This window comes from Colletotrichum abscissum (genome assembly GCF_030869225.1).
Source record: "Colletotrichum abscissum strain IMI 504890 chromosome Unknown Scaffold_49.1, whole genome shotgun sequence".
NCBI lineage: Eukaryota > Fungi > Ascomycota > Sordariomycetes > Glomerellales > Glomerellaceae > Colletotrichum > Colletotrichum abscissum.
This window is the reverse complement of record NW_026850420.1, coordinates 202,768-228,267: the sequence shown is the minus strand read 5'-3', so window position 1 is coordinate 228,267 and position 25,500 is coordinate 202,768. Positions and strand designations below refer to the sequence as shown.

The 25,500-nt window shown below is 54.2% G+C and overlaps 7 protein-coding genes across 7 annotated transcripts; 4 read left to right on the top strand and 3 right to left on the bottom strand.

Moving 5' to 3' along the window:
- Window positions 1-285: 285 nt before the first annotated feature.
- On the top strand, window positions 286-3,272 carry CABS01_13960 (fungal specific transcription factor; the record flags this gene model as incomplete). Its single annotated transcript, XM_060547301.1, has 7 exons — window positions 286-402; window positions 602-645; window positions 876-1,204; window positions 1,282-1,470; window positions 1,571-1,839; window positions 1,899-2,617; window positions 2,675-3,272. 7 exons carry the CDS (start codon window positions 286-288, stop codon window positions 3,270-3,272), a joined length of 2,265 nt encoding a protein of 754 aa, XP_060394414.1.
- A 1,451-nt stretch (window positions 3,273-4,723) lies between these two features.
- Window positions 4,724-6,604, top strand: CABS01_13959 (platelet-activating factor acetylhydrolase; the record flags this gene model as incomplete). The annotated part of the gene is made up of 1 exon (XM_060547300.1): window positions 4,724-6,604. The coding sequence occupies one exon, from the start codon at window positions 4,724-4,726 to the stop codon at window positions 6,602-6,604; it is 1,881 nt and encodes a 626-aa protein (XP_060394413.1).
- A 3,357-nt stretch (window positions 6,605-9,961) lies between these two features.
- CABS01_13958 (uncharacterized protein) lies at window positions 9,962-13,163 on the top strand (the record flags this gene model as incomplete). The annotated part of the gene is made up of 2 exons (XM_060547299.1): window positions 9,962-10,057; window positions 10,158-13,163. The coding sequence occupies 2 exons, from the start codon at window positions 9,962-9,964 to the stop codon at window positions 13,161-13,163; spliced, it is 3,102 nt and encodes a 1,033-aa protein (XP_060394412.1).
- A 603-nt stretch (window positions 13,164-13,766) lies between these two features.
- Window positions 13,767-17,927, bottom strand: CABS01_13957 (glycosyltransferase family 28 domain-containing protein; the record flags this gene model as incomplete). The annotated part of the gene is made up of 4 exons (XM_060547298.1): window positions 13,767-14,938; window positions 15,013-15,887; window positions 15,945-17,619; window positions 17,684-17,927. 4 exons carry the CDS (start codon window positions 17,925-17,927, stop codon window positions 13,767-13,769), a joined length of 3,966 nt encoding a protein of 1,321 aa, XP_060394411.1.
- A 1,335-nt stretch (window positions 17,928-19,262) lies between these two features.
- Window positions 19,263-19,433, top strand: CABS01_13956 (uncharacterized protein; the record flags this gene model as incomplete). Its single annotated transcript, XM_060547297.1, has 1 exon — window positions 19,263-19,433. The coding sequence occupies one exon, from the start codon at window positions 19,263-19,265 to the stop codon at window positions 19,431-19,433; it is 171 nt and encodes a 56-aa protein (XP_060394410.1).
- Window positions 19,434-20,856: 1,423 nt separating this feature from the next.
- On the bottom strand, window positions 20,857-21,661 carry CABS01_13955 (protein transporter SEC61 subunit beta; the record flags this gene model as incomplete). Its single annotated transcript, XM_060547296.1, has 4 exons — window positions 20,857-20,891; window positions 20,958-21,053; window positions 21,201-21,411; window positions 21,659-21,661. 4 exons carry the CDS (start codon window positions 21,659-21,661, stop codon window positions 20,857-20,859), a joined length of 345 nt encoding a protein of 114 aa, XP_060394409.1.
- A 1,326-nt stretch (window positions 21,662-22,987) lies between these two features.
- Window positions 22,988-24,776, bottom strand: CABS01_13954 (NLI interacting factor-like phosphatase; the record flags this gene model as incomplete). The annotated part of the gene is made up of 4 exons (XM_060547295.1): window positions 22,988-23,299; window positions 23,355-23,504; window positions 23,563-24,633; window positions 24,702-24,776. 4 exons carry the CDS (start codon window positions 24,774-24,776, stop codon window positions 22,988-22,990), a joined length of 1,608 nt encoding a protein of 535 aa, XP_060394408.1.
- Window positions 24,777-25,500: the final 724 nt, after the last annotated feature.

Genomic DNA, 25,500 nt, shown 5'->3' with positions numbered 1-25,500 from the left:
GGAGAGCTCAAGCCCAAACACGCACCGGAGCACCACCATTCTCGCTCGGAGACCCTCGCAGGAGAGAAGAAAAAACCGCTCTGCTGGCATTTTTTCCCATCCTCCTACGAGTCAATTGGTCCCAACAATCCGGTTCATCGTTCTTGGTTCCCACGTTTGATCCAAGGAAGACTGAAAGAAAGTTGTCCCTCCATACGGGACACGGAGCTCTATTATTCTATTTTTCTTCTCTACCCTACCGCACTTGTATCAGTCCGTCTCCTTTCGACGCCAAGCATCAAAGTTATGGAGCAGAGCCCCGAAGACCATCAGTCACCGCCAGACGGACAAGCGGCCAACCGCGGGTCCGACGCACTTCCGAGACCGCGTCCGTTGGCTTGCACTCCATGCCGGCGCCGCAAGGTAAGGGTCCAATTTCCTGTCCCGGTGGGCTGGTTCGCCCTCGCTCTTTGGAAGGATGCTGGATGCCGTTGATCTTCACGCCTATCGGCGCGAATAATTCAACCCCAGCATTCATGAGAGAGAGAGCGAGACCGAGCAACTAAGCGCGTGGGGTTCATCTTGGGCTAACCGTCGGGACGGCTCGTCGTTGCAACTACAGATTAGATGTGACCACAAGACGCCAATTTGTTCAAACTGCGTTAGGTATGGCTTGGAATGTGCCTGGCCCGAAGGACGACGGTCGTCGGGACGTCGCCAAAGACCGTGAGTGAACCTCATCTCCTTCCCAGCGAATCACTCGCTGCCCTCATCCTGGCCCTCAACTCACTAGTTGCTGTCGAGGGGAAAGGGGGGGTCGATGTGACCCTTATCTCCGATCTATTCTGCTGGCTCGTGGATGGCTGACACATTCACTATGGTGTTGCCTTCAACAGACTCTATGAAGATGTAGTTTCGAGACTGGCTCAGATGGAGAGGCTGGTGGAGGAGCTCCAGAAGCCGGACCAGGGACCGACACCTCCACAGCAATATGTTCCGACCGCCAGTGAGGCGGCAAAGGCAAGTGCCTCAAATGCCTCACCCCTGGCGACGACATCGTCAAACAACCCATCGCCCCTGTCCAGGCGTAAGGCTAGTAGTGCAAGCCCGTCTTCCGGAAACCCTGACAACTATCCATCGCCGCCATCAGCTACTTCGTCAGCCTCGACCGGAGCAAGACCGTATTACATTGGGGCTCCTGACGAAAGTACGATAATCGCAGCAGGTACGTAATGATGGATTCTTCTTGCTCATGCCATTGGTCCTTCCAGATCGTGGTTGTTGACAGTGTTCATATGCCAGGTGCTTGCTCCCTACTCTCGCCGCAAGGTCTGGGTCAAATCGAGCTTCTCATTGGCGATTCGAGGTTCAGCAATGCCTTGAAAGCTATGCAACCAAAGGTCGTGTATGGCAATGTTCAGCCGTATCTTGAACCTGCCGACACGAACCATCCTCTACCTCCAAACCATGTCATTATGGAATGTGTCAACGGTAAGTTTAGCCAGGTGGTTCGAGCGATTTCGACCGTCTACCCAGGTTCAAGTGGGTCTCACTATCACAACGGTGCAGTCACTGATTCAATCCAACCTAGATTTTTTCGTGACCATGAACACTGGCATACGACTGTTCCAGGAGCACGAGGTACGAGCAGCTCTCAAGTCTTACTTCCAGGGCCAGCCGCCGGCGGATCCAGGTTGGCGCATGGCGGTCAACGTTATTATTGCCCATACCTTACGCAAGAGGAATGGCATGCGGAATAGGGAAGAGTATCAGAAATACATCCACAATGCGCTGGGAATGGTACCCAATATCATCTTGCGCACACCATCGCCTCTGGCGATTGGGGCATTACTGTCAACAGTTGGTTCTCCTACACTGCTCATACCCCCCAAGGTTACAAGAACTGACCCCTTCCGCAGGTTCTTTACTTCAGCTTCACATCCGAGAACCATATTGCGCTCACCATCATGGGTCTCACGGTCCAACTTCTCTTGATGGCAGGTTATCATCGGCCAGAGCCGGACGTGAATTTTGCGCGCCCTCAACAGCTGATCCCTACAGAACACCTCCACCGCCGTCGTCTCTTCTGGCACGCATACGTGATCGACCACGATCTTATGCTACGGATCGGAAAGCCTGCCCTCATTAGCGATGACTTCCTCCTGGACCTCCCCGAAGAGCACCCCTCCGATGGGTACAGCATGTACTACTACCCCAACGACGTGACGCTCAACTTCTTCCTCGAGCAGGTCCGCCTTGCCCAGATCCAGGGGCGCATTTCCACGACGTTGTATTCTCGCAGCGGCCTTCCTGCGGCCGAGCTTGAGGCCGAGATCCGCCGTCTCGATAACGAGCTGACAGAATGGCGTCAGAGTATCCCTCCGATGATCCGCGCCGACAACGTCGATGCCCTGCTTGACGGCGACTACTCTAGGCTGGTGTGTCTGACGACGTTGCACTTCACCTACTTCCAACTCGTCGTCGCGATCCATTCTGCGGCCTTCCGGCTACCCACGCTGGAGGATCAAGAGGGAGTAGAAGCCGGTGATATAGGCCCCAGTCTGGCGCTTTGCGTGAGCGCATCGCGTGCTGCCATATCTCTGCTGAACTACCATCAGATCGAGCACCCATACACGCCGTAAGTGTCCTCATCTCAACCATGTAATGAATGACGCAGCTCACACTCGCTTTCTAGCTACCTGCTCTATCAAATCGCTTGGAGCGTTGACATTTTGTTCGTCAATATTCTCCAGAACAAAAATAACCCCCGAGCTCGCCGTGATCTCGACCTAATTCGCACTGTCATTTCCTTCTTTGAAAAGTACGACCCGTACCACCAGAGTGTCATCTCGTATCAAATCATCAAGGTCATCGCCGATGTTGCGGCTACGGTCCTGGCAAACACCCCGACCTTGCCTCCACACATGCTTCCCGTTCAGCAAGTCCCACTCCCGGCCCCGAGTATGCCGATGATGCCCGGCTCCGCGGGTGCGATGCAGGGAGTCTTCTCTCCCCAGATGTCCGGACCAGGAACGGCCCGTAGCGGTAGTATAAACGGAAGCACCCCCGATGTCCTCGGTTCCATGACAAGTCTTTCCATGGCGGACCAGCAGCAGCAACAACAAACGTCACCATTCATGGACTTGTCAACAGGATTAGCGTCGCCCAATGACGGTCAGCTCTTCCCCGGATTTATGGATATGGCCGACTGGAGACTACCGATGGATTATCAGCCAGAGCTGTGGCAATACGACAATCTCCTAGACAATCGGTTTCCCAACAACCAAAATTAAGTCGTAGTCGGACCGGATCTAAGCATTTGCAGAGGAATAAGTCTTGGCGTCATCGGGTCCACTCTCATGAAGGCGGCGGCGGATCACTTCCGGCCATCCGGCGGTAATCGGCGATAAGTCCGCAGGCCGTCGCATTTTGGGCCCACCTTCTCCGGTTGCATCGCCGAAAGAAACTACCCGATATCGCGCACTCTAGCGCCGCCATCAGAGGCGAATCAGGGCTAGCCACGATCGTCAGGCACGCGAGCTTTTACCTAAAACTTCCATTTGGAATCACTCATCCACGGCTTCAATGACAGATTTCGCCGAGGTCGCGTGCCGAGAGGAGAGGAATTTGAGAGGCCAGGAAGGAAAGAAGAGGAGGAAAACGAAAAAAGAGGCCAGACGATGCCCTCCGGGCTCGCGTCGCGACGAAGGATTGAGCTCGAGATGTCCGGACGATGGCCGGATGGGCGGTGCGCCTCACCGTAGCCCTAAGGCCGTCGAGCGAGAAAGAAGCATGTGGGAGGACGTGGAGTGGTAGAGAGAGACAGATGGATGCAATACCCGAGCGCCGAGGCATCCAGCAATTGTCTCAACCCTGCAGAGTACAGCCAATTGAAATTGACTTTTTTTTTTCATTTTTTTTTTCACGCTGAATCCCTTTTTTCTGGGCATTCCTGTGTATTAGTTGAGAAGCGCATGCCCAGCACACGGATCAAAAACACATGTCTCGCTGAGTGAAACCTACGTCGCCCTACAAACGGGAATCAAAGCACCCACGTTGCGAATACGATTATCTCCAATTGGATACCCCAATGGGGTTGGGAAACGGATGCCATGCGATTGCCAACTGGGACTTGGCTGTGTCTGTGATTCTAGACTGGATACTGGGAGTTTAACCCTTGTCGATAATGACCGCCCCCTGCCCACTCCTCCAAGTTCCCACAAGTGATGTGCGCGCGTATCCGTATCCTTTTCAAAGAATCCGGGGTTTTAACTGTCAATGGCAGTTTTCTCCCAATGACGTCAGGCGTCCTTTCCGGGCTCTTCGGTTTCACGTTTTAATCTCACAGCCCCCTTTGACCACCAATCGAACAGAAAAAGTCAAGCGTGCGGCGCGCGATTTGTCCTGGGCCCCTTTACCGTCTCATTGTTTTTCCCTTTAGGGTTCCTACATACTTTGTAGACACGCGCCATTGGGAATGCAAAGCCCATCTTAGCCCCCAATTCCGATCCCTCCCACCTACTTACTTACCTTAACCCCGGGACCTCCCTCCTAGCTGTGTCTCCACGCTTACCCGTACCGCCATGACATCTAAATTCCACAGCAACCCACGTCCTCTCGTTCGACTTCCCCGTCAACGGGCATAGGATATCCCCTGCACCTCACTCGACTCTCACCTCTTTGAGACCTGCTGAGCATCCTTCCCGATCCTGGCAGGTTGAGGACTTTCTCTCTCTCTCCGACAATGGGTTCAGAAACCAAGAAGAAGGCCTCAACCGAGGACAGGAAACGGCGATCCGACACGAACCCGCCCAAAACACTCAGAGAACGTTTCCTGCACTCCCTCCCCTATTACACGGGACCCTACGGCGTGGGATTCCTCGAAATCGAAGCACCGGTCCGTCAACCGCGCACCTTTTCGGAGCTCAGGCGCCACAACGTCCCGCTGTTGAGGCTCGACACCGTCCTCTTCGCCGTCTACTACCCGTGCAGCGTAAAGACCCAGACGGACGACCACGCCGCCCCCGATCATCACCACGACCAGCAGCAGCATTATCATCACGGCAAGAAGAATGGGGAAAAGGCCGGCGGTATCAAGAAGCCGAAGCTCTCACGGGTCGGATGGCTCCCGCGTCCGCGGGTCCTCACCTGCAAGGGCTACGCCAAGGAGTTCAGCATCCCGCATCTGCCCGTAACGGCCTACATCGCCGCCACCTCCATGTTCACCAAACTCCCCGCGCTGAGGAACGCGAAGCTCGCAGAGCATTGGCCTGAAGAGATGCTGGGCGACGAAGGTCCGACGGGTCAGACGGCGAGGAACGAGGAGTCGAGCTCGCGCAAGAAGCCAAAGTTCCCAGTCATCATCTTCAGCCACGGCCTGGGCGGCTCGAGGATGAGCTACAGCTCCATATGTGGAGAGTTGGCGAGTTACGGCTTCATTGTTGTGGCAATCGAGCACAGGGATGGGAGCGGTGCGAGGACCTATGTGAACCTCCCGGAACATCGGGAGGTGTCCGATAGCGAATCTTCCTTGGAGACGGTCAATGCCAAAAAGATCAAGAACAAGAAGAACGGAAAAGACTCTGGGCAGCACTACTGCGTGGACTATCTTTTCCCCAAGAATAACGAGCAGGACACGGCACCGAACAATGAACAGGGCGTTGATATGCAGCTACGCGCTGCGCAGATTGAAATGAGAATGACGGAAATCGAGGAGGCCTTCCGCATCCTTGGATATATCGACAGTGGTCGCGGGCACGAAGTTGCAGCCATGAACCTGAGAAAGAAGGGCAATGTGGCGTCGAGCTCCAAAGGGCTTACAGGCATCGTATGGGATGACTGGCAAGATAGGATGTTTCTCGACAATGTGACGATAATGGGTCACTCGTTTGGCGGAGCAACGACGGTCGAAGCTTTGCGGACCGAGTCGCTTAGCTGGGTTGGTCAAGGCATCATTCTTGACGCTTGGGGCCCGGCGACGCCACGCGCAGGAGAGAACCCCAGTCACCGGGTTAAGAAACCGTTGTTGTCGATCGGATCGGAAGCCTTTATGCACTGGCAAGAAAACTTTGACAGACTTGTCGACGTCTGCAACGAGGCAAGGGGCGAGAACGCGCTCACCTGGATGATGACGATCCGGGGGTCAACCCATCTCTCCCAGACAGACTTTGCAGTTCTGTACTCAACTTGGACAGATCTGTTCATGAAGACGTTGGTGAATCCTCTGCGAGCCATCTACCTGACGATATCACCGTCGCTCGAGTTTTTGAAAATCACGCTACCTCCGGAGCAGACAAAGTACAACACCTGGGTAGACGAGGAAATTTTGAAAACAACAGAGCCACCAACAGAACCACTTGCTGTGGTGACGCACGATCACCGACCGGACGACCAATGGATCGCAGTTCGCCTCAAGGTGGACAACGAAGCAACTCTGCGGATCAAGAGATGGTTTCGGCACAAGAACCGGGTCTTGATGGGTAAAGGCGATGGATCGGGCATGCCTTCGGGACTGATCAGCTGGGAGAAGGGCAATGAGGTTTGGATGCACGTGAGCCCGGACCCTGAGTCCGTGGAGGAGCAAATGCAACGGAACGAGCGGACGACGAGCCGGAATGCAGCGTAGGCATGCTCGATTAGCATCGCGATGTGCTTTGTAGACCTGCATGTTCTTCATGGGTTGGTTTATTTGGGTAGCGATTTTGGACATTGGCGTTTACGAGGCGTAACCGCATCCATGGTGTTGGGATGCTTTGAGCACTTGCGGTGTCACTGTATAAGTAGGGTAGTAGGTTCGCCAGACAGGACACAGCCTGCGGGCGTCTGCTAATCAAGATACAAGCGATTTCTTATTGCAAGTCGCTTGCATATTTGCGTGGAAAAGTTGCGTATGGTCGCTCAATTCAGAAACGTGATTCCAAGATCAGCAATTACTGGGCAACAGCTCTGCAGGCTATCGGGCGGTCGGACGGCCAAGCCATTGTCGATCCAAAGACGGGCTGGTAGGGTGCCTTTCGGCTTCAGCAAGAAGGTCCTAGACCTTGCTTATAATCGAAGCCTGTGCGCTCTGCGCTTTGTCGTGAGAAGAGGGTAGCTTTGGTTTGAGGTATAAGGCGAGGCTCGGACTCCCTTGCCGAAGTGGACTAGCTCCAGGGACGCCGATGAACAGCAATTTTGATCGATTGAGCCAGGGGTTGCCCGGTACGGTGACGTGTGGAGAGCGATGGTGCCGCGACGAGGGGGACCAGGATTATGAAATCCACAAGATTGAATTGTTGTTTGACGACCACGTCCGGCTGTGGATAACGTGGACGGTAGTGTAGACGCAGGCAGTTGAGGGCAGGCTAGCCTTGTGTGTCATTCTGGCGTGGGCGTATGCCACAACGACTCCTCGACTATTTTTGTCTCTTTTGGTTCGTTTCTCGCTTGCGTGCCGGCACCTTCTTTTCGGACGAATTCGCTGTGTGAGGGCTTTGAGGCGAGCCAAGAATGGAAGACAGGGAGCCCATCGATCAAGGCATGCAGGTCGGGGTCAGCGGTGGTGGTGGTGGTGTGGGAGTGTTTATGAGTGGACAATATGCAGGCGTCAGTTGATGGGATGGTGCAAAATACGAGTTGTGCCGTCAGTGACCACTGAATTGTGCGTGATGATTCGTGCCGACGAGCTGGTCTTGGGTCTATAGCAGAAATCATAAACTTTGATGACGAGAGACAGGTCGGACGAGGGACTGATGTTCGAAAAGGTCTGTGATTGAAGTTTAACGGGCAGAACAGTCGCCAAGATGTCGTCGGTCTGGTTGGGTCCACATACATGGTCATCCACAGCTTCAAGTTCAGGTGAGGCGAGGGAATGGGAATAAGGTCAGGCTTTTGGCGGCGGGACGAGGTGGGTTGCGGGCAGAAGCCACAAAGGACGCTACGCCAACGGCCGGGGATGCTCTGACTGCCTTGTTTCTCAGGAATGGAAGGCACGGAGGGAAAACGCTCACACGATTGTGTGATCACTAAGGTAATGTGTGGGGGAAACAATGAACACCAGCGTTCCTGCTTGCTTCTTTCTTACTGCAAACGAAGTTCAACAGCCAGGGGGAACAGCAGAGCCCCCCGCTTGCTCCTTCTCAAAATAGCCGGTGGGTGTTAAGCTAGCCATGTCCCGGTGCTGATCGCCAGGATAAAATCGCCGGTGTTCGCTAACAGTGGATACCAAGGGGTGGCGTCACTGGCGTCTGCAGCGGTCCCCGGTCCAGCTGGAGCTCCTCCAACCGTCCAACGCACCTCAAAAGCTCGTATCGAGTGTCGCAACTCAAAATTCCCATGTGTCTACGGAGTAGAGGAAAGGGAACCCTCCCGAACACCACAACTCAACAAGGCCTCGCATGGCAAGCGGCATGATAACCAGCCATTCAACCATCTTGCTGCGGTGAAGGGGCAATCGAAGACACCTTCTCCGGCTCGCTATTGGATAAGTCTCTTACTCTCGCCGCCACAACCACTGCTCCGCTGTGTAACACCACCCGCCAACGGATAGATGACATGCAACACCCCGATGGCTCTCCTTTGTAACAAGCAATATGACCATCATGACATGACACGGCAAGGTACATTGTTCTAGCTGCCTGCTGCTAAAGTGCCTGCTACAGGTTCCGTTCCCGTCCTCAAGCAACAATGTGCGCTGAGCAGGTCCTGCCGATACCTAGTTGCCAAGTTATTGGCGCATCATGTCTCTTCGGTACCTTACTTGCTTACCTACCTTAATCCTTTTCTTTGGTACTGGTTTTTGCCTACATCATGCAGCTTCTCTAGGCACTGTCCAGCTGAATGTGTGCCGGGACCTCTGCCCTGCTGCACCTGTTCTCGCTCCCGAACCTCAACTCAGACGTGCTCTGGGCCGGTAAAGGGCTGATCACCATCCCATCTCGCGTTGCCCTGACCTCTATGGGGTAAGCCGCCTGGTGTAGTCTGCACGATGTCGGATGAGAGCGGCTTACCTTAGCTAATATGCGCGTTGGCTACCTCGCGCTCACACCAATTGCTCATTGAGAAGGCATCCCCATGGTAGCCATCTCATTACGCCTGTCCGTGTCCCGCTCAATGGCCATGGCTCTTCCCGGTTGTTGTGCAGGCAAGACCTGATAGAATCTGACCATGATTTGACTTCACTCAATGGTCCAAGGTGGTTGCTAAACGTCTGTGGTGTCGTTGCCATCTTGTTGGCCTTGCCCTCTAAGATAGGTCAAGGTGCTTGCGGTGTTGTAAACAAGCTCCAGGTCTGCAGTCTGCATAAGGTGCCTCCGATGACTAGGATCCAGCTCATCCCGATCTGCAGTTCCTTCTAGGTATTCCTTTTTCCCGTCTCTTACCAGCATCAGCATCAGGACCAGCATCCCGCATTCGAGAACCCCTCTTAGTCTCAGCGAACCCCGGCTCCTTCCCAAATATCAACCCTACCCTGCTCTTTCCTCCAGAATTCCCTTTTCGTAACTGTAACTGCCCCTCGCTAGACAATTCGAAATTTCCGACTTTCCTTGGATTCACGACGACAACGTTACTTTGTCGCACTTTCTCTCGTTGGCCTTAGCCTCTCCCATACCCAATTCGACCGTCTGTTGACTCTTCCGTCTCGACTTTTACGGATACGCGCCCACCTTTCACCGTCTTTTTTTTTGGGCCACACCTCAAATTGCGCGACGACGTCTCTACAACGTCAATTCACCGCCACGCCCTGGGGGTTTTCGGCCGCAATTACACTTCGACAAATTGTTTATTGCATCACCTTTTAGTCTGTCACTATTAGCAAACGCCATATCAGCATCACGAAGAAATGACAACGCAGAAACGCCTCCATTAGCAACGCCTCATCTTCTCTTCACCATCTGCCACACAAACTAGCTGGCTATCCTCTCCCACTTTCGACGCCACTGCTCCACTTACGATAATCCACCTCCAAATACGCCTCGAGACAAGCACGACAAGATACCCAAGAATGACTGCAACGGGGGCTCAACGCGAGTCGACCAAACCGCAACGCGGCCGGTCTGACAGCCTTCAAAAGATGTTGGAGCTGGAACACATTCGGAAGGTAGGCCGATCCCACCCTAACCTGACGCCTCCTACCACGTCGCATCCACACCCAATTTGGCTATGTTAGCTCCCACCCACTAACACGCTTCAACTTGTAGCTCGAGCGTCTTCAGGGGCATCAGTCCATGCCTGCGGCGACCCATCCCTCTCACCTGGCGTTTCAGCAGGTTCTTCAGCAACAGCTTAATCATGGCCGACCTGCCCAGTCACCTCCGAAACTGAAACCTTTTCCTACAGTTCATCCCGCTCCGCCTGTGAAGCCTATAGCTCCTCTCCAGTCTCGTCGGAGGGAGTCATCAGCTCAACTTCCCACACAGAAACCGGAGCTACCACCTTCTGCTATGAAAGCAGTCCGCCGAGCAACAGCCTTGCCTTCTCTTTCCATTTCCGTTCCGCCGCCCTCGAACGTCAAGTCTGAAATCGATCGCGGGTCGGAGCGCAAGGAATCGGTGGAGCACAAGCACAAGACAGTGACCTTCCTCGACGTCGATATGGTCGACGAACCGACTGCCGACGACGCCTCCTCGATTTGCCACTCACCGAGCTGGGAATCTTTTGGTCAGAACAAGAAGAAGGAAAAGAGAATCGAAGCCAAGATGCGCAAGAAGGAAAAGGAACAGGCCGAGAAGCAAGCCGAGAAGGAGGCCAAATCTGTGAAGAAGAAGTTGGCAGCTAAGCTCAGCAAAGCTGGACCGAACACCAAAGCTTCCCCGCCAAGACCTCCAAATGCATCGAGGTCAATCTCTAGCCCAACCGTGTTCGTCAATGAGCATCTTCGGTCAGCCAGCGCCCAGGCATTCTATGAGCCACCACCTTCAATCCGTCCTCAGCATGCCAGACAACGGTCAGACTCGGTAGCCATGCAGCTAAAAGCTGCTTTGACAGGCCACAAGACCCATAATCAGTCTCACAACAACGATGACCAAGGCTTCATTGGCGGCTTGAAGCTGGAGCAGAAAAGACAGAATGACGCCGGCATTCCCTTCAGAAAACCTAATCCGCCTTCTTTCCTGACCGGTCAGAGATCTCACTCATTTGGACCTGAAGTCAGGGTAACCCCGCCAGCAATGACACCTTCAGCGTTGCCGCGTTCTTTCTCATTCGACCCGCAAGGAGAGCGACCTGACGAGTACGACGAAGACTCATACGGGCCCAAGACCCCACGATCCGCTTCTATCAACACCTCTTCTTGGTCTCAGCCTTTAGTCTCGCCCACAGCACCGCCTGTACCTGATGTGAGCAACTTTCACCAATGGATGAACGGCACGAAGCAATCGCAAGTGCCCGCCAACGACGATGAGTTGGAGATTCATAACGGACTTAGCGAGGTTGTGGTTGAGCAAGAGCGAGGACGAAGAAGAGAGAGTTACGTTCACCAGTCTCGCCAACAAAGCAGAGAAAGATCCATGAACGGCTACAGAGACGAAGTTCGCGTCTCTGCCAAATCTCACTATCCTCCGGCCTCCAATCGCCCACTTCAATCTCGAGCATACTCCTCTTCTTCAGAGAGCAGCCCAATGGGCTCCAACTTCCCTCCACGTAACGGATCGCTCTCTAGCCTCGGCGGCTACAAAGACCAATCAGCCTCGGCTGAAGATTTCACGCTCACATTCCGACTTCCTTACACACCGCCAGCAGGCAGCCCGGGACAGCAATCATTCGACCGGTCCACGTCTCAGGGACCACCCATGTCTAGAATGATGTCTAGAGAGATACCTTTGCCTCCCGAAAGATCGGCATCGCGTGAGAGGCATCCGGCTACCCCCGGAGCAGCCATCAGAAGCTTCAAGGATGCAGCCAAAGCCGCATTCCAGAAAGTGTCGACTCCGGGATCATCCAAGCCGCCTGTCTCCAATTATTTTACCAGAGCGGCGCGCGACACTACCATGACACCCGACTCAACGTCAAGCTCTAGGTACTCAACCGACGAGCCATCCCCTTTCACAGCCCCGCCTCGTCCGTTTGCCGAGTCTACTGAGTCGACTTCGAGAGACTCATCAGCACGCCCGACACACAGATCTTCGATGTCTTCATGCGACGAGTCCTTGCCTTCTCCGTCACCCGCCACCACTCCTAATTCTTCAAGGCCGCAATCCGAAAAGGGGCTGCCGCCTTTGGACGGAGAACTCGGTCGGGTCGACAACGAGACAGTGGTTGTTACGAATGACACTCGGTCGTACAGGCTTTCTCACAAGGCAGCGATGCAGACAGCCTCTCCAATTGCTACGAATCAACGGATCAGCCTGCCCCCTCAAATTCCGGTCCAAAATCATGAGGCTCATCTCAACGAGCTTGAAGCCTTGGTGACGGAGAAGTTTGGTAGGAAGGCTAGCGTTGCTGATGCCGAAGACAGCGACTCGTCGCAGAGCTATCCCACTCCAATACACACCGACAGTTCGAAGACATCCGCGATGGCAACCCCACTGACATCCGCTTCTTTGACGAGTCCATACGATTATGGGAAGAATGGGCACGTTGAGGAAATTAGCAGCACCAACATTGAACCGGTACAAGAGGAAGTTCATAGCGTCGTCCAGCGTCACCCGAGCTTGACTAAGAGCCGCTCGAGTCCTGACCTCGCACTTGACACTAGTTTCCTTCCGAAGCTCAAGCATCAACCTCTCGTGCCCCGGTCTCTTGTTCCGCCACCACCGCCCCGCTCATCAAAGCGTGGCTCTGTGAATAATTTACACGCCAAAGCAGCCTCGCAGTCTTCATTCCCTGCGGATGTAGCTTCCAGGAAGTCGATTGTGTCCACCAAGGGGCCTTCGAATCCCTCACATTATCTCGAGGAAGCCCGCAAATCAATGCCGCCACCGCGATCCAGTCGCGTCTCACGTGCATCCATTGTACCTCCCAACGGCATCCCCGAGCCCGTTGCCAAGATGCTTGTGGAATGCTGCAGTTGCAAGTTCTTGCACGACATGCCGAGCAAAGTCTACGAATGTATGGCAAAGCCCGATAGCATGGTGGAGGACCGGAAGCTGGGAGTCAGCGGACTCATCTCTACGACGGTGAAGTGCCCATGGTGCGCTCACGGAATGACGACAAACTGTTGCGCAGGATATGCAGCAGTGATCTATTTGAAGGAGAAATTGCACTGAAACTAAGGGCAAAAGGAACACGAAGTAATGCAAATCTGAGAAGGATAATACGACGATCGGGCTATACACTTGCTCTTTTTGCGATTGAGCTCCTACTGAGCCGGAAGAAAAATAAGGAACGAAAGTAGACGACAGGAAGTGGCCAGTAATCATACTTGCCCAGCAAGTTTGTGTAGAGAATTGTACCATAGGGAGACTACATATCATCAGCCAGCTCTATGGGTGGAGACTGACTCGAGAAACCAATACACCCACTAGTTGTTATACTTTTTTTTTTTTTAGAACCAAGTGACATCCAGTGAATGTGATCCGATGTTCTCTTGTCTTCATCTCATTATGGCCGTGCCTTGTCGTTCACTCACTCAACCAATCATGCCGTATCGTTGAGGACCTCGGTTTCCTGATTAGGCCACGTCCCGGGTTCGAGAACCGCCCCGCTTCGCTTCTCCATGTTGGATACGTAGTATTAGAGAGCATGAGAATCGGATTGCGACTCGGGAAAACTAAAATGGTATCTCGGATGTGCTGTGCCATCTATCTATCTCCTCAAACCCCATTATTGCAAAGGAAAAGAAAATAGAGGAGCAGGAAACCCTCAAAGAATCACTGGTAAGAGCTCGACCCTCCCGGCCGCCCACTCATCTTCAAACTCTCCTCCATCGCCCTCCTCAGCTCCTCATCCTCCTCGTCGTCAGCATCCGCCGATACATCGCGTCCCTTACCCTTTGACGCATTCCGTCGATACTCCTCTTCGGCAAGGCTCTGCTTCTTAACGTACTCCATCACGACATCCTCCTCCGTCAGCGCCGCGGCGTCCCTATTCTGCTGCTCTCGATGCGCGGCTTCTGACGCTTCGATTGCTTTCCGTAACTCTTCCTCCTCGTTTGTGTTTCCCTCCGCGTGCTGCCTCTTAGACTCCTCCAGGATCCGCTGCAGCTCCTCGTCGTCCTCGTGTGCGGGGGGTTGCTGCTGGGCAATCCGGGACTGCTCGAGGGCGCGCTCGAACTCTTCGTCGTCGCCGTGCGATCCCTCGCCCGGCTGTACTCCCGCGGCTTTGAGGGACACGCTCTGGTTGATGGCCTCCTCGATGAGCCGCTGGTACTCCTCGTCCGTGATCTCCAGCTCGGCGCTCGTGAACGGGTCCTGGTCCTGGTTCTTGGCGTCTCTGTCGAGGGGCGCGGCCTTCTCGGCTCGTATGTCAGGAACTCCGGAACTGCGGAAGTGATTGACACTTGCGCGGATAGCCTGCTCGACCGCAGCGTCTTCTTCAGCGTTGCCGCGCGACGTTTCGGCGACGGATACGCGGATAGCGCGCTCAAATTCTTCGTCCTCGGCGGCACTCATTGAGCTAGGTTCTGAAAGCGACAGATCCGACCTCGAGGCAGGGACAACGGCCTCGACATGACCCTTCTTCCACGCTTCCTTTCGAGCATGAAGCTGTTTCCTTTCCTCAAAGGACAGTTTCCTCGTGTGGGCCCAGCCAGTGACCGGGGCCGTGAGACTCTTCTCGGGCTGTCCATAGGGTCCTTCGCCTTCGGCCCTCTGCTTCTCTCGCTGTTCCTTCAACTTCATGGCCTGGAAGTTCTTGAGGTCAAATTTGACATTGTTCCAACGCACAACGACGTCTTCGCGCTCCGCGGCGCCGGCGCTTTCCATGTCCATTTGTCCCTGCTTCATGCGAGACGCAATGATGTAGTTCTGGACACTGCTCGAAAAGGCGTTCCGTAGAGTTGCATGAACACCCTGCATGGTGTACGCGGGGACGGACCATACAGCTGTATTAATTAGCAACGGTAATTCTTAGCATAGCAAGGGATTGAGCACGGGAGATGGCACGGATTCAACTCACCAGATGCGGGCTTGAGAATCAAACCTCCGATGCCCTTGCCGAAGCCTTTGATGAGACCTATCCCACCTTCCTTCTCAGCACCCTTGAGCGGCTGAGTGACGAGTCCACCGATGCCATCAAACATGCCGTAGCCGAATTCCTTGGCAGCTATTCTGATACCGCTTGCCAAGTCCGTCACCTTCTCGGGCGGCCGGACAGTGTCATCGTTGTACAATCGAGGGGCATTCCGGAAACCTCTTGCCAAGCCGAGGCACACGTTCATCGGTGTCTTCACACCGGTAGTAACGATGCGACTAACGCTGGTTCCAGCTGCTACGGCAGCATCGACACCCACGTTTGCAGGCATCGATTCTTTGAACGACCTCTTCGCCGGACTGTTGGGTGGTCTTACAGATTGAGTCGTTGACGCATGTTCTGATGGAGTAGTTTCGCTACGAGCAATCGACGCACCATCGGGAGGGCTGAAGACCATGGAAGGAGCAGTGGAAGCCGTCTGAGACTGGGTTAACGACAGTGTGTCTGGCTGTGGAGATTGCGGCAGCGTCGGGGTAGAGCCCTCCATTTCCATGAGGCCTAGCTGTGTCGAAGACTCCGATGCATGCGTGCTTGGAGCCGCAATTGATGCCTTATCACTCTGATGTAGAGATTGCTTGCTTGAGCTCTGATGAAGAGACTGCTTGCTCGAGGAGGCTTCCGCGAGGGAAGGCGTAGAAGTCTCTGGTGACTTTTCTCCTTTGCTACGACTCTTGAACAGCTCTCTGGGAAAATCGGCCACAGCCATACCAATACTGCTGATATCTGCGACGAGCGACGTTGAGACCGCGGAGATAGGATCCCATGGCTGGCCCTCCGTGATATACTCCTTGGGCCGATAGCTGTGAAATGTTAGTTGTCACTTTGTGTGGAGTGACTAAAGGGGCGCGAGGACTCACAGCTTGAGATCAGAATACTTGATCAGGCTCCTTTCTACCAACACCGCGGCAGCCATGGGGCTCAGACGGACCTTCGTCCTCCTTACACGCCAAGCGGCCGCCCGACTAGGCTCAATAGAGCACCTAAGTTCGTCGGTGTCCAAATGGTCGTGGAAGCTCTTACCACCCAAATCAGTACCCTTCTCCTCGCGAATCTTGTGACCAAGCTCCTGGGCTCTAGCCTGAGTTTCGGGCTTGACAGCAAACTTGATGGCCTCCGCGAGCTTATCTCCCGTGAGCTCCTTATAAGGAATGGGATCTGGACCAGCACCCGCCCTCGAGACCATGGCACCCCAGAATGGCTGGTCACCAAAGAACGGCACAATGATGGTGGGCTTGCCTGCCTGAATACCCGCGGCAGTAGTACCTGCGCCACCATGATGGCAGACTGCCGACACATGCTTGAACAACCAGTCGTGGGGTACATTGCCCAGCATGAAGACCCCTTCTGGAAGTCCAACATCTTCCGCGCCTAGGCCGCCCCAGCCCTTGGAGACCAGCGCGCGTACGCCTGTCTGATGAACAGCATCGAAGATCATCCTGGTCAAGGCATTCGGGTCATCAACCACGATAGAGCCGAATCCAATGTAGACAGGAGGGGGCCCTGCAGCCAAGAACGCAGCTAGATCAGGTTCTGGAGTAAACGCCGAGGCCAGGTTCAAGAAGTAGAATCCTGAAATATCGATCTCACGACCCCAGTCGTTCGGCTTGGGAATCAGTGCCGGAGACCAGCAATACGTATAGGGGATTCTTAATCTCGTCAATACACCCGGGGCCCAAATCAGTGACATGGGCTCCAGATCCAGCGCTTTGTCTCTGAACCTATTGATGACGTCGCCGAGGCCCTGCCATGTCATCATTTCAACCAACGCGTAAGAAACATAGTTGGTCATGACCGTGTCGGTGTTTGTCGACTGAATATTGGCCAGCGGGTGAGGAAAAGCGCGCGTAGGCGTCCACGGCATAGTGAACATTAGGTGCAACGGAATACCCATCTTCTCCGCTATGTGAATATGCGCAAAACTCGGCGGGTTCGCGATAATGGCGTCAGCTACGAAGGGCTTCTGCGTCGGGTCCCCAGGTATTCCATAGTGCTCGTCCAGCGGCTGATCCTTGGCATGCGGTTTTGGTGGCGGACCCAACCCGTTGCCCGCCTCGATACACGAGCGCCAGCACCCGAGCAGAATATCCTGGATTCCCCTGCGGCGCTTGCTAACCTCTCCGCTCTTGAGTGTGTCGAAGCCGGGCATCAGACCGGGGTTTTTGACCATGAAGGCCATGAGCTCGGCGGGGTCGCCACCGATGCAGAAGAACTCGAGCCCATTCTCCTCGACAAACTTTTGGAACGTCGCGTGCGTGGCTATTCGCACGCGGTGGCCGTAGGTATCTTTCAGCACCTTGCCGAGGGCGACAAAGGGCTGGACGTCGCCTCGTGAGCCGACAATCTGTATAACGACGTTGAGCTGCGGGGGAGGGGTCTGGCCCGGCTGGCCTCCAAGGCTCGGGGGGATGTAGGCTGGAGGCAGGGGTGCCTGGGGTCGCTTGTCGGCGAGAAGCTGGTTTCTCAGCGTCGGGGCGAGGATCTCGGCCAGGCGATTGCCGCTCTGGTTGATGTTAATGTTGACTCGGCCGTCTCCTAGTAGCACTTGTCAGCGAATCTCGTGATGTGAGCGGCGTTGGTGGTAGGAGTTGAACGTTACCCGTTACATTGGCGCCGGCTTCGAAGCCCGCCTGGTTGAACTGCAGCTGATCAGGAAGGTCTCCGTAGGCCGGCGGAGCCTCGGTCTCGGCCTCCAGTGAAGGCAAGCTGAATCCGTCAGAGACGAGGGCGTCGGGAACCTCAGCGCTGTCCGTCCTGTTGAGGTTCAAATCGCTGGGCCATCTTGGTGGCGGGGGAGGGGCAGACGAGCTCGCGCCCGCTTCTGGGTTCTTGACGACCGTCATTGCGGGGAAGGTCAACTCTTCGACTCGTCAACCGAGGGGGAGCAGGACCAGTGACGATGTCGAGGGGTAATGAAATTGTTTCCGAAAGTTCAGGTCATCACGGGGTGGCTGGTCGCAGATAGAAGCGGCGATGTTCGTAGCTATTGTAGTGGGATTGTGGACGTTTGAGAGCTTTGAATTGACGAGGGCGCCTTCTCACCAGCGCAACAAGTGACACAAAAGAGGGGCAAGCAAGCGTGGCACGATGGGCAGTTATGCGTGTGGGCAATTATCTTGCTGAACGGGATTGTTCTTGAGTTGGGTTATGGGAAGATAGAGCATAGTCAGAAGGTAGGATCAGGTGCAGTGACAAGCGAGGTGCTGGAGCGAAGGCCGGCAGCATAAGTATTCAGCCCCGTTTCATCATCGGAGCCAAAAGCTGAGATGATCAAGCTCGTGAGAAAGACCCTGGAGCTTCAGTGGGTTCGAGGGTCAGATTAGAGGTGGGGTGGGTGCGGATAAGGGGGCCACTAGCGACTTCTCCGCCAGGCTTCCCAGATTCCCAGTGGCCTCCACTGCCTTGTAAGGTGAAGCAAATGGGCAACCTGGAGGAGGGAGGTAACCCATATGAGCACCGCCCTACGCAACCATCCGAAAGGTTGCATCAACAGGTTCAACGCCTCAGTTCAAGCGAACTGGACTGGGGCGACTGGCACGGGGCGCTCCCGGCTTGAAATTCCATGGACGGGGGAGACAGAGCTATGACGTCCACCTCCCTTTCCGCAACATCATTCGTCCAATGGCTTGAGGACGTGGGGGAGAGGAGGCGTTGAAGATCCTCCAAGAAAGATGGCATCGGGTAGGCCAATGACGGGATGTTTTGATGGGACGATTTCGGAGAGGGCCAGCTGGACCTGGTTCTGGAACCCCGCACAGCCACAAGACTCAAGACCAAGAGATGATGGGTTTGGAAGACAAGGGAGGGCCCGCTCATTCAACACGCGTCTCAGGCACGAGATAATGTCTATGGAATAATCCAGTAGAGGTTTTGAGGAATGCTTCGACGTCTGAGCCGCAGGCCTAGGTTAAACGTTAGGCAGCGACTATAAGATGTCTTCCGGTTGGTTCGCTGGTCAGTTATAGTCTTGGTAGGATACTTTCGGGGGACCAAATAAAGATGGACCAGGGTCCGGGTCCCGGTCTGAGGGACGCGTGGAAGCGTGGAGCGTTGGCTGTGCGGTCATGATCCTATTCTCCGGTCCCAGGGCAGCTCGGAGGTTGCTTCCGTCGAGGCACCAATCATATGAGACATCTGAGATTGGATGGTATTGAAAGGTGACCGCCTATTTCATACCCATGAGAAGGCTGTTAAGAGTCATGGCTCTTTGCAGTTGGAAAGAGCTTTTTGATAGTAGGCGGGAGCAGTCCGAGGTGATGGTTCATCACGGGCATCCTACACAAGTAGGTTTGGCCGGCGATTATTTTCCGGGTTACAACAGGTCCCCGGTTGATAGTCGAGTGGTGTAGAGTGCGGCAATGCAGCACAAAAGTCAATCAGGCAACAATAAACTCTTCAACTCCACAGGCTATACTTACAGAACCTACATCTCATCCATCGTCACCAGAATCTAGTCCACCAACAGCTTCACATATTCCTGGGTGAATACGACAAAAGTATGGATGAGAATGAGCAACAAAAGTGATCAGTAGACACTAAGCACAAAAGCAGGAACGAAAGAGAATGAACAGTAAATCAAGAACACCAAAAATAACTACGACAAGCTGCAAAAGATTTGGTTCTCCCCTTCCAGAATCGAACTAGAGACCTTTCGATGACAATGTAACCATTACAGTCGAACGTGATGAACCAACTACACCAAGGGGAGGAAGACAGCTAAGCTGCTCTCGGTGAATCGTTGGAATCTTCCGGCAGATTTGCCAATAAGTATCTATCCACAGTGATTTTGTGCGCAAGTGGATAACAGAGTGGCCAACCGAGTCATTTGCGGGAGAGTGGTAATTGGTAATTGGCTTACGAAGAGAATATGGGGAAGGAGATACGGGTTAAGTGGGGACGGGCATTTCCTCCAATTGCAACTTATCGTAGGCACGCGCACGCGGAACCTCTCTAGTCACCTCCCAAAATGAGTTCGGATACTGGCTTCCTCTCACGTGTTCCCGTGCGACACTAGTTGAACAGCTATTGAACCAAGCTCATTTCTTGCTAACTCGGGACACAGGAAGACTTCATTTTCTGTGTCAAGTTTCTCCGAACAATTGGTGTTTTAGGAAGACTCCTGAATTTCTTCCTAAGCAAGTCGTCAACTCCATACCACAAATCATTTGCCTCCACCTCTCAGGTCGCCATTGTGGGACGGTGGATCGAGCTTCTCGCCTGAGCAGTCACCTTCCTTCCCACTGAGCTCAGTGTCGCCGCATGGGTAGTCTGGACCAGCTGGTAGTCTAACTTACTGGAACTTTGATATCTCCGCCTGGCTAAGATTTGAAGACTACAGCTACGTGGAGGGGTAGCCACTGCCCTTAGTCAGAAATAGCACAATGTTGGGTTCCAGAAGTCATGTTGGACTATCTAGACTAGAAGCGTAATAAAATGTAAAAAGAGGTATAATACAGCGGCGCGCATCAGTCATGCTCTCTGCCTCTTCAACCAAAGTACTCCCCCTCTCGAGCACAAGCAGGCACTCCACTGTCCATTATCGTCAAGAGGTTGCTTTTGTGTTGTTTTTTTTATGCCAGTTTCCACTCCTCGCATGTCCCAAAAGCAGTCTGTGCCTTGACAAGCACGTATCTCTTTCTTTGTCGTCGCATTGGCATCCCTTTGGTCTGGGTTATGGCAGCATCACCCTGGCATTTGCGGTTCCTCGCAAAGCTGTATGAGCTCCATCCAAGGCTAGCTTTTGCATCTCCTCTAGGTGTCCTCTCAAGTCGCTTAAGAGGAGAACTTGCGGGTGAGCTTGGCAATGACTGTTGCGCCATTGGGTCAGCTAGCTGCTCTATTTGGGTAGTGATGAATCCATGGGTCAAACTTACTGTGAAGGGCGACAACGCTGAAAATGAAAACAAGGGAAAGAACGAGAACAACGACGGGGTCGACCTTGAGACCGGGAGACTCATCGGTGTAGAGTCCTGTGTAATCCAATGGTTAGCCTTCATTTTGTTGACGATCAATTGAGCTCCTTCGCCTCCAATTCTCCTCGGTTCCAACCACTTCGCCAACATCCACCACACTATTTCTGAGAGATCGAAGGACACGTCATTGGGATGGGAACGTACTCAGCATGGTGCTGCTGCTACCGCCAGCACCGGCAGCTCTCGTGCTGTTCGGCCGCGCATTCGCAATCTTCTCCTTCTGGTCGGCAGCCGCGCGGCGACGGATGGCGGTTCTGGGACCGCCGGGGGGAGTGGGCGAGGAGGGACGCGCGACGCTGGCGCCAGAAGCGGCAGCGCCGGCTCCGTTAACGGGCGAGGAAGGTCGAGGGGAAGACTGCGATGCCACAATTTCAATATTAGCGATTTGCTCCTATTCGGCCACATTGGTAGGTCTTGCGGCCTCGGCGCGCGCGCGCATTGTCCGATTGCAATCAGGCGCATACTCCAGTGTTGGCAGCTGGTGCTCAATGCCCCAAAGAGTCGCGTGCGACGTGGTAAAGTGAAGCCACGACATGCAGTTTGGCAAGGGGGAGCTCCGAGGGACCAGCCTGGCCATTACCGTCGGAAGAAGAATAACTAACCATTGTGAAGGAGTGTGACGAGGGACAAGATCCAAGATCGCTACAGGATACTCGGAAACCAGGAGAATTCGTTCGAAAAAGTCGACGCGGGAAGAAGAATCAAAGTTCGGAAAGGATGGTGTGGGATGTGGATGGTCGGTCGGGAGGGCGTGATGATGGAAATTCAAGCTCTCTAGAGGGTCGGGGGTGCACCTGCGCTCAAAAGTGGCAGAGTTGAGGCCACAGTTTTGGAAAGGGGACCAGCTGGGCGCCGCCCAGGGGATTTTCCGACCCGACGTTCCAGACCCCCTGGGGCGGCGAACATACCTTAATGGGTGGCTGCTCAGCGTAGCGGGCTAGCGGCTCCCAGAAACTCCACTGTGCCCCTAATCCTGGCAAGACCAGTCAAGTTCACCACCTGAGTTTACCTGTGGCATACATGGTCATCCTGTCATTGCGAGATGCAGATACTGTAATTCGTCGTAGCACATGCTTTTCCCCCCTTCACTCCGCCCCTTAGAAAAATACAGCCGTGCACTGAGAATCTTGTGAATGCTTTCAATTGAATTTGAGGGTACTGTATATCTAGGAAGCAGCCGCGTTCTGCAGCTGAAAGCTTCCATCTGACGGCGCCAGCTTATGCAGCGCATGGTGAAATACAACACAACGCAACGCTTTCCTGCAACAGCGCTCTCCTTATCGACAATTGCCGGCTATAAACGCAGGAAGATGAAATGTCTGCTTGCAGACTCCCGGAGAATGGTGGTAGTATGGGGGTAGTGTTAGTGGTGGTGGTGGAGGGTACGATTCAGACATAGAAAATGAACAAAGGGAAAACAAAATCCTGCCACGTAAAGGGCATCATCCCCTTCAGATTCCAACACAAGGACCCATGGTATTCCTAGCCGCCTTTTTGTTCTTCATGATGACTGGTCTTTGACAGACAGGTATCTTTCGTTGGGTTCCTCAACCGCATTATTCGAACAATGCCGACGAAGAAGCACCAGGTGACAGACATGCCCCAGCTGCCCCGGTTCGGCCATCCCAAGCTCCAAAGTGCCCTGACTTTTTTTCCCTTTCCGATCCCGAGGTTCTTTGATGGAAATTGTCATCCTCGCGGTCCTTTGAAATGCGGCCATCGAGCTTTGCTGCGTGAAAGCCGCCGTGAGCTGGCTCAGTGGTCTGGTACCTCCACCATGCTCATTATAAGGTAAGATTAGACAGTGATACATCTACACCTGCTGGAAACGAACCATCTCAACCCAAACGCCTGCCGCTATGATGGGACACGCGGTCCTGCAAATTTCTTCGGAGGTGATGAACGAAGAAAAGAAATTGGTATCTTTAGCTTCAAAGTGTAACGTCGAGAACCAGGCTGACGTCCTGGACATCCGACTTTGCGAGGTCTTCTAGAACGGGAATCAAGTCCAGCAGCTCATTATCGTGCGCGTCTGAAAACCAACTGCTAATGGGAACGGCGTGCTGGGGATGGAAAATGTACGACGTGGGAGAGTTGTCGATGATGATGGTGTCCTTCAAGTCTCTTCCCACCTGGGAAAGATCCTTGACATAGTTTCCTTGGTGATTGTAGCAGCTCTCGCGGAAAAGTCTGTGGTGAACGACCTTGTGGATATCGAGCTGGTCTAGCAGCGGGTCGCCATACTTTGGATGGGTCAGCATACAGAACCAAGTGATTGGGTGAGGAGGACGGTTTTACCTTTGAGACTGACGCAGTAAAGACCACCACTTCATAAAGCTCGCCAACGCGCTTCATAAACTGATCCACACCTGGTCTCTTGATCACATAAACATTATGATAATTGCCCTCGATTTCGACGGGAATAGTGAAATCGGCTTGGTGGAGAATCTGCAGATTTGTGAGCATTTTTTGTGGAATAGGGCCAAAAATCAGCTTCAATGCTTACCTTGAATGAACTGTGAACCAAGGTCTCGTCCAGATCAAGCACGAGACATTTCTTGCCCTTGAACTCAGGTGCAATGGGTGGCAACAAGAACTTTTGCTCTGGAATGGCCTCATCGATAGGAGCTGATACCGGCGGGTTCGGAGGAGGGGGCGGCAGCTGCTGGCTAGTTGGCGCATCTTCTACCGGGGGCGGTATTTGGTGCTTCTCTTCGGGCTCGGGAGTCGCATCGGGCATCGCCTCGTCTCCCTCGGCATCCTTCTTGTCTGCTTCCAGCACTGGCGCTTCCTTGGTCTTCTCTCCAGTGGTCGACTCTACCGTGATCGCGGGTGCAGCACTACTAGCTCCGGCGTTGCTGACGACGTTTTGCTTGGATTCGCCAGCTTCTCCGCCAACAGTAGAATCGTCGGCAGTGGTTGCTCCAGACACACGCTTGCCTTTGTTTTCGGTTGCCGTCATTGGCTGCTCGGGCTGCGGCTGCTTCTCCTGGATTTGCGGCTTGTTCGAAGCGGGTTGTTGGTCCTGCGGGGTGGGCTGTCGAGACCTGGCGGTCGTTGGTCTCGCGGGCAGCTTGTCGAGCTTGTGGACAGCGTCGTCGCCGTTTTCAATCGCGTTCGCGTTGTCGGGGACACCGCAGCACCCAAGAAGGGCGAAAAGCCCTCCTTTCTTCTTCTTCTGAGGGGGGTTCACGGGAGAATTCGGTTGCGTGTTGCCGGGGGTGTTGGTAGGTTCGGTTTCGATGCCGGATCGGTGGCTGCCGACACTGCCATTTCGATGGCGTCCTAAAAAGCTACCCTTGGACTCCTTCGAACGTCCGCCGATGCTGTTTCTCGAATCGCTGACTGTTGCTCCGCTCAGCCCTGTCGACGTCGGGGAGGATTGATTGCGCTGCGAGGAAGACCGAGACGGTACATGCAGGAAGCCCCTACCCTTCTTTGAATTTCCACCCTCCTCTGGCGCCAGAAGCACCTTTTCTTTGGACATTTCTTGACTCGACTGGCCGTTTTGCTGAATCTGTGGTGTGATTTTGTCTGGGTTGGATGGTTGTGGTCTCTCGGACATGATGCTGTCGAGCTAGAGCAGGGAGGTGGTTAGCCAAGACGTCCAAAGCAAGACCAACGGTTCTGCATGAATCAAGCGACGATGCCCAGGAGGGGCTGGCGAGCACCAGTAGGCTCATTCAGATCAATCATGACACTACCGCCTCTGCCTCTCATTCCAAGGTCTAAGACATGACCGAGGTCGTGTTTGTCGACTGGTGGCCATCCGAGACGGAGCAAGCGGTGCGCGTGAACGTGGGTCGGGACCAACAGACGAGCGAGCATGCCTCTTCCCTCGGTGAGGCGGTGTGTCGCGCGAGCACGAGATTGATGGCGGATAGGGTGCGTCGAGGGCTCAAGCAGAGGTGAACATGGAGTGTCGTCACTCACCTCCTTTCTTCTTGGGGACCGGCAAGCCTTCCCAGAATCCTCAACCCCTTAAGTGAGCTGTTGTCGGCCGTAAAAGGCCGATTCGCAAAGCTCGTTACGCGGTCCGAGGTGAAGGAAAATTGTCGGAAAGTAAAAGATCGACGCGGGTGGGCGATGGATGGAATGGAAGAGGAGGAAAGGCGACGTCCCGGTGAGGTTGTCGGTCGAACGCGGAGAATGGAAGATGGTTTGGGCTCAGTCGCGCAAGAAGCGGCGCCAATGGAATGACTAGGTGGGCGAGGCAAAGTGGCTGGGCCTGGGGGGGCAATGGTTTACGGCGGCCAGTGTCAGTTGGAGTCGGTCCCAAGGCAAGGTCGTAATGGTTGGCGGTGGTAGTGCTCGAATCAGATGGGAAAAAAGTGGGCGAGAAGAAAGCGAGCGAGCGGTTGCAGGGAATAGCAAGGTACGTCGCGGAAGAAATTAAGGTTCGCTGGTAACAAGTGAATGGGTTGGCCTTTTTGGAAAGAGAAAA